General features: G+C 40.3%; 1 protein-coding gene across 3 annotated transcripts in view; it reads left to right on the top strand.

Moving 5' to 3' along the window:
- vps8 (VPS8 subunit of CORVET complex) overlaps positions 1–16704 on the top strand; it is a 184283-nt gene that overhangs the window by 148796 nt on the left and 18783 nt on the right. For all 3 annotated transcript variants that reach the window (XM_076742305.1, XM_076742304.1, XM_076742306.1), the window contains 5 exons: positions 1546–1628; positions 4651–4731; positions 5630–5799; positions 9273–9441; positions 13266–13319. In XM_076742305.1, coding sequence (XP_076598420.1) covers positions 1546–1628; positions 4651–4731; positions 5630–5799; positions 9273–9441; positions 13266–13319 — 557 coding nt within the window. The remainder of the gene's footprint in view (positions 1–1545; positions 1629–4650; positions 4732–5629; positions 5800–9272; positions 9442–13265; positions 13320–16704) is intronic.

The following is a 16704-nucleotide window of genomic DNA, read 5'->3' as shown; positions in this document are numbered from 1 at the left end:
CTACAACCCAGAACAGAACAACAACAAAAAAAAAAATAAATAAATGTAATGTGAGAACTTGTGAATCCTTTTTGACATATATTCAGTCAAAAACATTAGAAATACAAAGTATTGAATGTTCTACCTTAGCTTTGCTGATTTTTGTAAGTATGTACTTATTCTGAATTAATGCCAGCAATATATTAAAAAAAAAAAAAAAAAAAAAAAAAAAAGGTGACACAAAAGCAACAAAAGACTCAGAAAGTTGTGGAATGCTCAGAAAACACCTGTTTGGAGCATTCCACAGGTAAACAGAATAATCGGTAACAGATGATAGTATCATGATTGAGTATGAAAGGGGCATCCTTGAAAGGTTCAGCTGTTCACAAGCAAAGATGGGGTTACATTCATCACTCTGTGAAAAACTTGGGGGGTAAATAGTGCAACAGTTTAAGAATGTTTCTCAGTGCACAATTGCAGGGAATTTAGGGATTTTACAATCTACAATCTGTGAAATCATTAAAAGGTTCTGGGAATCCAGAGAAATTCCTGCATGTAGGAGTTAAGACCGAAAACCAGCATTGAATGCGACCAGCATTGAATGTGAAATGTGACCTTCAATTGCTCAGGCAGCACTGCATTAGAAACCAATATGGCTGCTATGGACTCGGAGCACTTCAGAAAACCATTGTGGGTGCACAGTAAATTTCTGCATCTACAAATGCAAGTTAAGACACTATGCAATGTGAAATATATCAACAACATCTAGAAACTCTGAGATGAGCTTTGATCTCCTCAGCAAAGAGTCAGCTGTAAAGTCTACTCCACCTACAAAGGGCCCACCACTGTCAGTATCCACAGTGATGTAAGAAAAGCCCTGATGAGAGTGACTATAAGTAAAGCTGTGGAGCCCAATAACAATCCTGGATTACAAACGATGATGGAAATTTATATCAGTATGAAATGAACAATCTTGCAGGATGATGCACAGAGAGGGACAACCCTTTTTGCACAATATTAAAGGCCTTTTTCACTCCTGAAAGTCTGAAAAACATCTGTGTTTTTGTTACTTTATTTTGTTACTTTCTATACATTTGATCTGGTGAGTTTCACTTTCATGTTGCAATGATGCAGGCACACTATACAAAACTACCTAGGTCTATTGCCATCACCTACACAAGCTGCAAATCCCTATGCTTGTAGACAGCCGTGCATCTGACATTGGTGTATTGTCAATTGCCATTTATTTTTAAACTGACTTTTTCTAAAGTTGATGGACCAAATGTTAATTGCTCTCCTCTCCCAGTGTACTACCACAGCTCATTTTGTTGTGCTGTTTTTTCCTGTAATTGGTTTGAAATTCCTATAATTGGTCTGAAAGTCTGAATCATCCCAAGAAGATGTTTTCACACTCGAAAGAAACCGAGCCATGGTTCAATTTAATTTGGTCCAAGACCACCTTTTTCATCAGACCAAGATTTGGCTGTTTTTTTCTGGACCATTTGTCTGAATAAGGTTTCCCGCCTGTAATTAAGATGATATTAATTTTGTTTGTGTATGTCTCAGTGTTGAAGGAGCTGACAATGAAGGTTCTCAACTGCATGAGCAGCTTTATATCCCTTCCTGCCATCATCCAACGAATTCTCCAGGTGTGTATTTGTATTTTTGTGCAGTCTTTCTTAATCCTACTTTAAGTATTTTTTTCTGAGTAACAGTCACTGTCTGTGGACCTGCTTGTGGTTGGTTACAGTGGTTTACAAAACTCTAAAAAAATCACTCTTTCACTACTTCGACTATGATGTGATGGGCAGTAGAATTAAATTACACATCTGGAATGGTTTGACAATTCCCTCTGGACATTTTATCCCCACCATGAAAACCACTGCTATTCCTGCAGTTGAGTATTTAATGGTCAAGAGTGACTAGCCATGAGTGTATGAGTACACCTTAAGAACATCTTAATTAACAAGCAAACACCCTCACTTACTGTTCAAGTCATACTCAACACTACTTTGTCAGCTAAAACCTTTGTGCACAGTTACACATTCCACATCTGTGGTAGTGCACATTCCAAAGATATATCCCACAGGTTTGTCAATCTTGAAATTTGTTACAGGCTTACTCAAAGCATCTACAAGCTTGTCTGCTGTTGGATAACATTCAGTGGCTATTTTACTATCATTGGTCGAATAAAATAATGTACCTGATGTACCTGATGTTTTCATGTTTTGTTGCCTCACAACCTGGAATTAAAATGGATTGTTTGAGGGTTTGCATTATTCCATTTACAGAGCATGCATTTTTTTTTTTTTTTTATTGTGAAACAAACAACAAATAGGACAAAATAACAGAAAACTTGAGCGTGCATAACTATTCACCCCTCTAAAGTCCGTACTTTGTAGAGCCACCTTTTGTGGCAATTACAGCTGCATGTCGCTTTGGAAAAGTCTCTATGAGCTTGCCACATCTTGCCACTGGGATTTTTTGCCCATTCCTCAAGGCAAAACTGCTCCAGCTCCTTTATGTTGGATGGTTTTCGCTTGTGAACAGCAATCTTCAAGTCTGACCACAGATTCTCAATTGGATTGAGGTCTGGACTTTGACTAGGCCATTCCAACACATTTAAATGTTTCCCCTTAAACCACTTGAGTGTTGCTTTAGCAGTATGCTTCAGGTCATTGTCCTGCTGGAAGTTGAACCTCTGTCTCAAATCACAGGCAGACTGAAACAGATTTTGCTCAAGAATATCCCTTTATTTAGCACCATCCATCTTTCCCTCAACTCAGACCAGTTTCTCAGTTCCTGCTGCTGAAAAACATCCATCCATATGGTGCTCTTGGGGTGATGGGATGCGTTGGGTTTGCGCCAGACATAGCGTTTTCCTTGGTGGCTGAAAAGTTCAATTTTAGTCTCATCTGACCAGAGCACCTTCCTCCATACATTTGGGGAGTTGCCCACATGCCTTTTGGCAAACTCAAAAGGTGCCTTGTTATTTTTAACACTAAATAATGCTTTTTTCTTGCCACTCTCCCATAAAGCCCAGCTCTATGGAGTGTACGGCTTATTGTGGCCCTATGGACAGATACTCCATTCTCTGCTGTGGAACTCTGCAACTCCTTCAGGGTTACCATTGGTCTCTGTGCTGCCTCTCTGATTAATGCCCTCATTGCCCGATCTGTGAGTTTTGGTGGGCGGCCCTCTCTTGGCAGGGTGCCATGTTCTTTCCATTTGAAGATGATGGATTTGATGGTGCTTCAGGGGATCATCAAAGATTTGGATATTTTTTTTTAACCCAACCCTTGGTCTTCATGGTGTTATGCCTCTTGTTTAGTGGTGTTGCAGCCTCTGGGGCCTTTCAGAAAAGGTGTTTATACTGACAGATCATGTGACACTTAGATAGCATAGAGGTGGACTTCATTTCACTAATTATGTGACTTCTGAAGGTAATTGGTTGCACCAGAACTTTTTAGGTGCTTCATAGCAACAGGGTTGAATACATATGTGCATGCCAATTTTTTGTTTTTTATTTTCTAAAATTCTTTTTTTTATATATATTTTTTTCCATTTCATTTCACCAACTTAGACGAGTTTGTGCAGATCCATGACATAAAATTCAGATTAAAAAAAACATTTAAATCACAGGTTGTAATGTAACTAAATAGGTAAAAAGCCACAGGGGGGTGAATACTTTTGCAAGGCACTGTACTCTGCTTCACATTTACATAAAACTGCTTCTTAGATTTCCATGAAAAAACAGACCCACTTGTAGTTAAACTAAAACTGCACAACTGTCTCTGTTCTCAATGCTCATCAGTACATTTCCAGGCCTTATGCCCTTTCTGGCCACAGTTCTAGCAGTTTAGCATATCTCTGAGCCCTCTTTATATAACCCCTTCACCCAGCTATTTGCCTTCATCATGTTGTCAGTCACATTGGCATTTAACTTCTGCATGCTCTTGTAGCCCCTCAACTTGGTCCTAAACTTACCAAAAGTTAGCTTCTTATCATCATGTGGATGTCAAATGGCATAAATTGTTTGGGAAAAACTTTCGGAATCATTGCAATTAACAGCCCATTCTTTACCGTCTCTTTAGCATTTCTCAGTGCTGTAATAATCGTCTGTGTATGAATAATATAGTCCTTGATGCTCTTTTTGGTGAGATGTTAGCTCTGTGTAGAGGCTAATAATGCATGACCTCCCTTGACCTGTGTGACGTTCTCTCACTGTCCTCAAGGCTTTTCACCCATCTTCTGCTGCTTCTCTCATAATCAGGGAAGGACTTTTGCCAAAACCTGTGTCAGTTCAGTGTATGCTTCTTCATTTTTCTCAGCATCCTTGTCCTCTTCCCCTTCATCCTCCTGAGACCCTTCAGTATAGTCCCCATTTGTCCTTTTGGTGTTTTTCTTACAAAACATGGCCATGCCATCAGTGTAAAAAAAATGTATATATACATATGTACTCTAAAGGCACATGAAGCATTGTGTGTGTGGCGTTAAAAGGCTGTGCGATGAGTGAATAATGTGATGAATGTGTATGGCTTAACTTTGAAGAGAAACCATTGATGCTGGACAGAATGTAGGTATGTTTTCAATCAAATAAATGATATTTCCATTTATACTCTTTATTGTGTACTCATGATATGATGCTGTCTGCATGCATGTGTCTGTCAGGACCCAGTCTATGGAAAAGGAAAGCTGGCAGAGATCCAAGGTCTCATTCTGGGTATGCTGGACACTTTTAACTATGAGCAGGTAAAGCAATGTGTGATTGTGCATTATGGTGGCTCCACAAGCTACTTGTGATTAGAGTTGTACTGCTATTCATCATTGGTCAGATCAAATGTAGTTGGTCGGCTTGGTGGTGGAGTTTCACCCTACTGCTGCCCAATCAAAATATTAAACACAACACGCTGAGCGGCAGTCACAGCAGTAATAGTTTTCTGTCAGAAAGAGCTTAATGATGGTCATCCCTGTTGCATTGTTGCAGAAGTGGTGGTGGTGAACTCACAAGATACAGATTGCAGTAGCAATTGTCAAATTTCCACATATTCCTTCCCCTCTCGGAGCAGCTGTAGCTCAGGGTGTAAAGCGGTCATCCACCTATCAGAAGGTCCGTGGTTTGATCCCTGGCCTACATGCTGAAGTATCCTTGGACAAGATACTGGACCCCAAATTGTTCCCGATGTCAACTTAAACGTGCCTCTACATACAGTCAATTTACCATGTCCGCCTACAAACAGGAGTGGTGATAAAATCCTGCAAGTGGCCCTTTTCATTAAAAGCCCAATGTTGTGATTTATAGATAAACAATAGAGCAGTGTCTTTGCCACAAGCAAATCACAGAGCTGGAAGCTGCATAACTCCCCCACTGGCATGTTATGTCACGGGGGTTCATACAAGTTATTTATGTTTTGTGATATTACAAGTTAAAGGTATTAAAACACAATGATAAAAAATAGTTATATTCTTACTTTTGACAAGGGGAAAAACAAATTTAACTTCTAACTATTTAGCTATTTTATTGGCAATAGGAATATATTTGTAATTAATATTTGCATAAGATAAATTATATTTTGTCTTTTTTTTTTCAAATATGTAATTGACAGAAATACAGATTGGCTGTCTAATAATGCTGTATTTTCTGTTTCAGACTTTACTTGAAACAACCACCAATCTGTTGAACCATGACCTTCACTGGTCCCTGGCTCAGCTACATGCTGCTGTCACAAGGGGGCTCCATCCACGACAGGACTACTGTAACATCTGCCACCAACAGTACAAGAGAAGGCAGGACTTAGCTGAGGAGATCATTGTGTTCAGGTAACACGCACTGGAGGTGTTTAACTCCTGGGGTCTGTATTACGAGTTTAGTATAGTTCAGCATACCCATGTATATCTTTTGGTTATCTGGCTTCACTAATTGTAACAACTGCAATCCCGCTCAGCAGTCACACAACAGTGGCTGTAACATCAGTAAATCAACCTAGGTTATCTAGCCTTGAGCATATAAGCAATTGTAAATATTGGACAAGTCTACTGGCAGCAAAGCATCATCTTTTAGGAACAAAGAGCAAACTATATTTGACAAATATGAAGTTAAATACATAATCCAGGCTAAAAGCAACACAGTTACAGCTGCCAAATGCAGTAAGGACAGCTGACTCATTGTGTGAATACATAATTTAATAGGCTTTCAGTGTAACTGCTCCATCATCAGAGCATGAATAGATCTGACTATAATTACATTTGTGTATTCCATTAAAGTGTTGCTTAGATGTATTCTTATGGTATTCTAACAATTTTAGTCTCATTCTTTCATCTGCAACCCTGGTGGTGTCAAATGGATTTGGGAGCAAATGGAAAATAAATATAAATTCAGAATTCAGAATTCAAAGCGGCTAACACTCTAGGCTTACTTTTGTATCTTATAAGTACAACAAGCACAAGGCTTTAGTGCTCCAATCAGTGTCTGTTGTGGGATGATATCAGTATACAAAAGCTGTCAGGGAAAGCCAAAGGGCATTGCTGGTGTCCAAACACACTTGCCCTCCCAAGAGACCTTCTCACAATCCATGCCTGAGCGAGGATCTTCTACCATGACTTTCCAAGTGAACTGATTGGTCTGTAAGTGGGGCTTTTATATTAATTGGTCTGTGACGATTTGATCTCAAACAGGTTAGGTGTGCAACTTGAGTTACCATGGAGATGGTAACTCAAGAAGTGAAACACTGTCATAACCCTGAAAACCCAGGGTTAAACCTGAAGTTACTTTGCTAACCCCAAATCCTGCTTCGTACAACAGGCCTCTGGGCAACAGTTATACTACAAATGGCATAACTTGAGAGATTTTAAGACTAATTTTATGATTCCTTTCATGTTTAATCTTTTGTTTTTGACACTGTCACAGAGATGTTAATTCATAGATTGGCCTCAAGGAAACTGATTAGATTGTGGTGGCTTTGTGACCTCACATCCATCCTATTCTTTTGAACATGATATCTCAGCAATGCCTTGAGGGAATTTCTTAAAATTTGGCACAGATGTACACTTGGACTGAAAGATGAATAGATTATATTTTGGTGATCAAAGGTAAAATGTCAAGGTCACTGTGACCTCCGTCCCATTCTCTTTTTTTGTGGAAGTTTTTGAATGTATATACACATATAAAAAAAATAAAGTTTTAGTTGGACTCCATATGGATGGATTCTTGAATAACACTTCATAAAGAGACCCTGGGCTCTATTTTCATCCCCGCCATTGGCAGAGCGCAGAGTGCGCAGCCCGCGCAGTGGTATTTTCGTGCAGGGCAGGCGGGCGCGCAGCGCACTTGGTATTTTGGTAAACCGAGGCGCACAGAGGTACACCAGGATTGGGGGGGGGGGGGGGCGGCAGGACCAGCCCGCGCATTTGGATTTTCGGTCCATTTCGGTCAATGCCTGCGGCGTAAAAGTGAGCTTAAAGCTCGCCACCCCAGACCTGGTTTAACTCAAGTGGATTTTTGTGAACCGGCGGAGTCGTGCGCCCACCTCACCAATACCTCACAGGAAGGTTTCCACAGTGTCTGGCATTTCACTGCGATCAATAATTAGCAGCAGCCACGATTCAATGCAACTATCTGAGTCAGCACATACAGTCAGACCTAAATTTCTATATTTTGATCAGTATCTCATCTGACCACATCGCAAGCGCGTTCGGCACGCGTAATGGTCACTCAACCTGACCGAATGTACACAGGTGACACAGGAATGCAAACCAATCAATTAAGGTCGCTGTGCCAACCAGACACAGCCGTGGCATCCTACAGAGCATATATACTGCATCTATCTCAGAGCACTCGAAAGACAGAGAGAGACATACACACGGAAAAAACATAAGTGATGATCATTGTTCGCTATTACCCACGTCATTTCATTCCAAATACAAATGTTAAGGGTGACAGCGGCTCTGACCTTCTTCACCACCGGCTCTTTTCAACATACTGTGGCCTCGGCGGTGGGGATCAGTCAGTCCGCTGTCTGCTCGGCTATACATGCAGTTTCCTCCAGTCTATTCCGACATGCAAATGAGCACATCATTTTCCCTGCAACACCTGAGAGTCAGCTGGAAACTAAGCGAGGGTTCTTGTTGAAATTTGGATTCCCCGGGGTCCTGGGAGCAATCGACTGCACTCATGTGCAGTTGCGGAAGGGGGCTCCATTCCATCAATATTCAGGTGATCTGTGACTCAAATTGCCTGGTGACAAACGTGTATGCCAATTTCCCTGAGTTGGCACATGACTCATTCATCCTGGCGAATTCTAGCATCCCTACAGTCTTTCAGGGGGACACCCCTCTGGATGAGGGGATGGCTCAGTCACCCTCGAAACTTGCCATGCATCTCGCCAGCGGCCTTTTTAAAGGTGAGGCGAGGAGCTGATGTAATTGGTGAAGATTGGACTCGGCAGTGTCAAACCCACTCCACACCTTCTCCCCGCCCTCCTTCCGAGTTGCACCGCTGGGTGGGACTGAGATGAGAAGGGGGAGTAATTGCGCCCGCAGCGCAGTGCACGAAAATACCAAGCGGAAACGAAAATAGAGCCCCCTGGCTTAAGAACCCCCTGACTGTATGTAGCATGTAGCATGTTGTCACTGCATAAGCAGGGTTTTCCTTTGCTAATAACCTTGTTTTGTTCTTGAAAATGTTTTGGGAATTGGATCCTGGATCACAGGGATTGAAATTAACGAAAGAAACAGAACTTTACAGCCATATGTTTAGCACTTTTATTATTTCCCAGTACTGTGCGAGTGTGACCCCCAAACTCCACAAGCCTTTTTGCTATTTCTGTGACTGGAAACCCGGGATCAGGACAGACACAACATGACAAAATCTGTGAGCTGCACAGAGGGTGAGCAACTGACTGAGAGAATTGCACAGCTTGAAAAGTAGATTGAAACACTGCACCAAATATGTGAGAAAGAGCAAATCATGCATCATCAGCATCCTCTTTACAAGGTACTGAAAATGGACAGACTTTATATACAGGATTACTTCAGCTGTGGAGCATCCTGGCACAGATTTAGCTGCCATGCTACGATGCGTCCTGCTGCCACCAGATCAGCTTATAATAGACTATTTTGTATTTTGTATTCAGTATAATTTCGGTTATAGGGTGTACCGAACCTAGGAAGTACCATACCAAACTGAATGTTCTCTACTGAATTGACTGAGATGAATTCATGTACTGTTTAATCACTATGAAAAAGTATGATGTATTCACAGGTGATAACATGTGCACGTGTGTGTATCTTGTCAGCTGCGGCCATCTCTTCCACTTCCAGTGCCTGCAGCAAAAAGACTGTGGGTGGGGCTTTGCTTCAGAGCTGCAACAGCGATGGAGCTGTTATAAGTGTTCGTCCAGCAAAGGAGGAAGGGGTGGGCCTTCAACTGAACCAAAAAGAGGCCGCAGCACATCCCTGGCACAGGTATGTATGTTTGCGCTTGCAAAAAGGAAAATCAATTGTCAGGAATACTGTCAGTGTATATGGCGAGAGGAAATGAATAAGAAAATAGTAGTGAAGCCCTTTTGTGGTTGTACCTAGAGACGTTGCACCCTGTTTTAGGAAAGTAGAGCAAAACATTTCATTTTTATGTGTAAGGCTATGGATAAACACATAGTACTAGTTAGTAGGAGCAATTCATTGTTTGGGTCTTTTCATGGGATTTGTTGACAATAAGAAAAAATATAGAATCACCAGTCATGTCCAGACATAACAACAGAAGTTCAGCCAAAAGTAATTATGAGTTTAAAGACCAACTTAACTCCTTGTTTTGGTTTGAACATGACTTCTTCAAATATTCACAACACATTTTCAAACTCAGACAGACAATTGCCCCCCGGCAGGTTTACACATAATATATTAAGTCACTACAGTGGATTTATTGTTAATTTACTCTTTACACCTGTTTCATAAATGACACACACAACTGCAAGCACAAAATGCATCAGAAAAGACATAAGTGTCAGCAGTGGTAGTTTCTTGTGTGGTGGTACAAAACTCAAACACAATTAGTAAAACAAATGAATGAAATGCTAAAACGGAAAACCATAATGCAAAAAACCCCCTGCAAAAATACAGAAAATGCAAGGACATTTCAGAGAAAACAACAGCATTTCACTAACCAGATAAAGTAGGTATGTATTAGCGCTCCCTTGTTATTGAATGTCACACTCAAATAGCTAGAGAGAGAAAGATGTAAAGTGTGTGACTTGAATCATTTTTTGCCGACACGAATGTAGTTGCACCTACCTCCCAACATTTGTAATCATGTACTGAGCCTCCTTTGTCTTTCAGAAAAAATAAGCCATGTAGACATGACCCCCATTTACAGCTATTATTATACTGTGATCTGTATCTGGATACATTATCAAGGTAATGACATTTGATTTGTCAACAAACATGGTGCGTCTCTGGTGAAGCAAAGTGAAGCAGGATAGTCTTGAGGGAATGCTATGACATGCAATGTGAGATTCATATGACAGAGTCACCTGAGCATCAACAGACTGCTTTCCATTACCATTTTCCATTTTCCATTATAATTTTACAATTAACATTGTGTGCTAATTGACTAAAAATGAAAATTTGCATTTGCATTTTCACATACTCATATGGGTGTTCACTGACCACATTAAAATGAAAATGGAAAAAGCTGGTTGACATTTTATTTTCAGGCTTAATCTAATCTAATATTATTGATAATAATAATTATGATAGATGAGACAGAAGAGACATAAAAAACAGGGATAAAAAATTTATGTAAAATAAGATGGAGAATACAACCCACTTGATAATGATAGTAAAGGCAACATAGAATACGGAGCAAAATAAAAATAAAGACAATACACAAAACCACAGAATAAAATAATAAAATTTAGGTAAACATTCATTACATAGAATGCATAGAATAAAGTGGAATACAGCAATTTAAAAGAAGTGCAGAAGTGCACAGTCTTAGCTAGTTAAATGCTAAAGAAAAGAGATAAGTTTTTAGCTTTCTTTTGAAAATATTTAGTGAGCTGGCTTCCCTGATATCTATAAGTAGTGAGTTCCATAGCTTTTCGACATAAAGGACGAAGGCTGCCTCCAGTAGGCCAGAAGCAGATCATTGCAGTATTCTTGAAAGCAAATAATAGGATGTCAGCAATATAGCTTGGTTGTAGTCCATTAAGGACTTTGTATACAAGAAGAAGGACCTTAAAACCAATTCTAAATGTTGGAGGAAACCAGTGCAGAGCAGCTAAAACTGGACTAATGTGCTCCCTCCTCTTGGTTCTGGTTAATAGCCGAGCTGCAGAGTTTTGAATGCTGAAGTCTCTCAGTGTTCTGAGGCCAGTTAATAGTATGTTACAATAATCAAGTTGGCTTGTAATAAAGACATGAAGTTTTCAGATTTTCAGCATCTTTTTGATTTATAAATGGTCGTATTATAGCTATGTTTTTTTTGTTTGTTTACACTGTAGTTATATAGTGTAGTGTGATGCATATTTCAATGTATTTTGTTATATATATATATATTCAAGCTACGTGTCGGGCCGAAGAGCGCCCCTTAGTTGTGGTGCTAAGGGGCGCTAAGCTGCCTGTCATGATGTATTGCTTTTATAAAACAATTACCAATAATGGCAATATGAAAGAGGAATACACAATAGTTTTCATATAGTTTTTAATTAAACAGAAATACATATTATCTAATAAAATAGTCCTGCTGTGAAAAAAATAGTCCCACCTCTCCATACATTACCTCTACATGTCGTCTATTCCTCGCCTTTTTTTCGGGAGAAAGTCACTGCTGAATCAACTCTACCATTGTTAACCCTATCTGGAGGTGAAAGTTAACCTTAAACATGTGAATTCAACTAATTTAGTCTATTTGTTAACGTTGTCAAAACACCGCAGCAGCTTTTTGCTACCTACTGTAACAGTTTGTTGTCATGGATACATTGTTGCTTCTCTGACAATCAGCCCCGTAACGTAAACATGTGAGGCCCCCCCGCAGTTAACTATGAGTGAGTGGTCGGGAAGAATCCACCCAAAACCTCAATGGATGAGAGTTTTTTTAATAGTTTTAGCTTTGAGTGATCACTGACTTTATTAAGCCGACTATATGTGACATTACAGCAGGCACCTGGAGACGCAGCAGCAGCATCTGAATATCATGACTTTAAAAGCACCAAATTACTTGCCTTAACTAATTTCATTAGTAAATAATGTGAAGAATTGTAAAATATCATTTCCATGAGGCTGTTCAATCAGACAGTGACAGATCACCCTATAGAGCCTAAGTGTCATAGTCGCTGTCAAGGTGCTGATCCTGTGACTGACCATGAACATGTTTGAATGTTGTTAACGCTTTAAAAAAATAGACATCAAAACCGGCTACTTTATGCTGTACTGTAACAGTTGGTTGTTGTCATGGAAACATTGTTGTTTCCCTGAAGTGGAGTGATATGCTGTGATAAGGCTTTTTAGAATAGTAGCTGTGGTGTATGCTCATTATATCACAGTTAACAGTCAATCAGATTGCCGGATTTCACCTTTCCGTTTTATAAACATAACATTTTCTTGGCAGTAGTGTGGTCTGAAACATAGAGTAGCCTACAATTTAACACATTTTGAAGTCAAGATATCTTTGTGCAAAACTGAAAAACTAAATCATAATGATGATATTAATACAAAAATAGAATTATTGAAAGAATCTAGATAAGTCCAGTTTGTCTAGCGTAAGTGCCACTAATGCACCACATTTGGCTCCAATCTGGCAATAAAATATAAAAGGAGAAAATGACCAGTCGAATCAAATAATCTAGCTAGCCTAGACATGCTAGTTACAAGCCATGGCATGGTAGTCACCAGCCGATCCAGATATCCAGAATGATTTAATCGAGTTCTCACTCTAACATAAACACAGCTCTGAAGCCAACATCTGTCACTATGAGTTTGTCCGTTTCTTGAGTCATTGTTGCCATGGACCATAATTGACTCAATTATGGACCATCATCACATGCCCTGATCTGTATTCCACTTGTCCGAACTCTTTTGTATGTAGCCCTGCTGCACTTACATGCACATGAACAAAAAGGTCGCAGCAACTGTGAAAGACCTGTTGTAAGGTGTGACAGCAGATTGTTTTTATGCCAGTTGGATTTGTTATGACTACAATATTGCTTTTAATCTAAAAAGATTAACAGAGAACATTCTACGGTAGTTAATAATCTTAACTCAGCCCTTTTCCTTCCCTCTCTCTCTCTCAGACTCATGTAACATCAGTACATCATAATGCAGGAGCAGAGGCTGACAGAAAGAAGGTAAGGTTTTATGAGGTCCCGTAAATCTACAAATGACATAACAGTCAAGATAAGTGGTAGACTGCCACCTTTGGCTCTGCCAGAGATTAATGTGCTGAAATATGTTTTCTCTCTGAGACTTTCACTCTAAAAACTTGAAGAATGATTCCAGTTTATTACAACCTGGTCCTATTTCCATTAAGAAGGATTTTTGAAGCATGGAGAAAAAAAAAAAAACAGATTTGTACAACCCTGATTCTAAAAATGTTGGGATGCAGAAGAATGCAATGATTTGCAAAAAAAAACTGTGTTTAAGGACAACAGTTTTACAGAGTGTTCCAGAGCCCTTATAGTAATGTCCTTTATATAGTCATGTGCTTCACAAAGTGGCGAACCTTGTCCCATTTTTGCTTGTGATTGACTGAGCCTTTTGAGGATGCCCCTTTCATACCTAATCACTATCACAGGTTACCAATTAACCTGTGGAATGTTCCAAACACGTATTTTTTGAGCATTCCCCAACTTTCCCTGGCTGTATTTGGAACGGACTACTACATGCTACTCACAGACACAGTATATACAGTTTTTCATAATAGTATGCAGTATGCCACTGTTAAATTGATTCTATTTGCAGATTGCTTGGCCAAGCTTAGCCAGTTTCCAGTGTTGGAAAGCAAACACACTAATAGCAAAACACCACTACTGTGCAGCATCTCCTTATGCTCTGAAAAAGATAAATTATAAATGTAACATATTTAACATTTATCTGAGAGATGGGTAACGCCTATCTGATGATTGCAAATGTAATACAAGTGTGGAGCTAGTCCTCCTGGTATCTCTGTTGCTTTGGAATTGTGCTGCAATCCTTGTTATCTTTGCTTTCTATCAAAGTGGGTGCCTCTTCATAAAACTGATTGATTGATGGTATTTTTGTTTATGTTAATGCCCATGCTGGTTTCGTCATATTGTGAACATTTCCCTCTTGGCAATAGCTGCATATCTTCAATAAAATACTTCAAACATTTTATGTAATGACAGAATAACACTGGTATAAAAATGAAATTTGAGTTTTGGGTCTGGCTCTCCTTTGCCTTTGTTGCTGAGGTCTGCTGTGTTGGCTGCAGTGGTCTCTGTGACTGTGGGGTAATTGGGGTCTGTGAGTGAGACTGGCCAGCTGGCAAGCTAGCTACTTCCAGCTGTCCTACAGAGCAGATGCTTGTCCTGCTTGCTCCTTGCTTTGCTTGCATCCTTTTGCCGATATTCTTGTTTTCTCTGCCAAAAGTTTTGGAAAGTGGATTCTGAATACTTATACATAATTTAAACTTAACTTTTTTTTTCTTCTTTTTTTTTTTTTTTTAAATCACGTGTATTATTTCTTGGTAGTGTGCAAGTGTGACCTCAAAATAGCACAAGCCTTTTTGCTGTGTCTGTAACTGGAACCTGGGATCAGGATGGAGAGAATATGACAAAATCTGTGAGCTACACAGATTGTGAGCGACTGACTGAGAGAATTGCACAGCTTGAGAGCAGATGGAAACACCATCAAATACATGAGAATGACTAATTCATTGTCTGTAGCAGCCTCTATACATGGTGCTGAATGATCCTGGCACAGATTTGGCTGACATGTTGCCCTGGATGTGTCCTAACGCCATTGGTTCAGCTATTAAAGCTCCTAAATTAGCCTTCCCTAGTGATGTTTCTTACTGGCACAGCACTGGTGCTCACTCCACCACTTGAGGCTTGTTTTTATTAGTAAGTCAGGTAAATCGGGAAAGGAGTAGGGATTGCAGCCATCTTTTCTACACAGTTTTTGTGTGATGACATTGACCTGGGTGAATTTATATTCAATTTTTATTTGAATGTCTCGCTCCTGAGCTCACAGCAGAATCATCATTATCAAGTATTCTGACTGCTCTTTAAATTACATGGTTGAACAATACCAAGTCATCTGCTTTCAATACAGTTGCTCTTGTCAATGTTAAAAAGAGGTGAACTGGGACTTTCCGTGGCTGATGGCAGAGTAAGACGTACTGTGGCGCTGTTCTCCCAGGCCTAGCAAAAATCACTCATCTACCAACTGGAAAACTTAATATTTCTTCAAGCAAGGGCCCAACGAATGGGAGAAGAATCACTAAAGACCCGGGAAGAGAAGAAAAAATGTCAAAAGCACAAGAAAAAAACAACTTGATGCCGAACGCTAGCGAAACTGGAACAGCTCAAGTTAACACCCGTTTCGGAGCAGTGGTGAGTCAGAGGGATCCCGGAATAAACATGGACTCCGGAGACATCATCAGGGCAATTAATGAGCAAAAAAATGATATCAAGGGGCACAATGACTGTCTGAAACAGGAAATTATTCAACTGAGACAAGGAGTCAACGGGAAACTCGATAAACTTGCAAAAGTAGTGCAGAGCCTGTCAGACTGCGCTGATGAGGCAGAGTCCCGGGTGGAGCAGGTGGAGGGATGGACCAAGGAGGCAACTGAGACGCTCTGTACGTATCTCAAACAACAAAGAACTTACTTTGTATGGACTTAGAATCCCATTCGAGAAGAAACAACTTTCGCATCTTTGGAGTGGCAGAGGGTGACGAGGGCAACTCTGTACTACAGTTCATAGAGACACTCATTAAAAGCGAGCTGCCAGCATCACAAGACATGGACCTGAAAATACAGTGAACTCACCGGACCCTGGCGCCCAGATTGCAACCCGATGCACCCAAGAGACCCATTGTTGTCAGCTTCTTGGAGTTCACCACCAAGGAGTTGATACTGAGAGAAGCTTGGAAGAAGTAGAAAATACAAGTGGGTGGAAGATTTATCTACTTCGACCATGATTATGCGTCAGAGATAGTTAAAAAGCGTAAGGACTATAATGGAATCAAGAAATCCCTTAGAGAAAAGGGGATCCGCTTCCAAACAACACAAGCATGCAAATTCACTGGGATGCAGGAGTCTGTACATTGCACTGCACAGGAGGCACAGAGAGAGTTGAAGAAGCGCGGCTTCCCTGTGGAAGAACCGGGGATGGCAGCTCTGCGGAACTCCATGGAGTGGATGGGATGGCAACAGGCAGCTGGATGCTGGGAGAAGGGGACCACTGCGGAGAGCAAGGGAAAAACTCTAGGAGTTCCAGAGATGTCACACCGAGGAATCATGAAGATGGACTTGAATCGCATTACCCGGTATGAAAACTTTGAACTCGAGACTGATTTGTGTGGTTGTTTTCTTTATGAGCTCTATATAGAGCATCAAACGCCTGGGAGAGGTACTGGCTAAAATGAAAAAGGATAAGGTGCAAATCATATTTCTCCAAGAGACTCATATGTCGGAAAAGAGGTGTGGCTACTCTGATTTCAGACTGTCTTAATGTTGAATTAATAATGGAAAAGGGTGATACAAAG

The sequence above is a fragment of the Chaetodon auriga genome, chromosome 11, assembly GCF_051107435.1.
Source record: "Chaetodon auriga isolate fChaAug3 chromosome 11, fChaAug3.hap1, whole genome shotgun sequence".
In the NCBI taxonomy this organism is placed as follows: domain Eukaryota; kingdom Metazoa; phylum Chordata; class Actinopteri; order Chaetodontiformes; family Chaetodontidae; genus Chaetodon; species Chaetodon auriga.
This window is presented reverse-complemented; position numbering and strand designations above follow the sequence as displayed.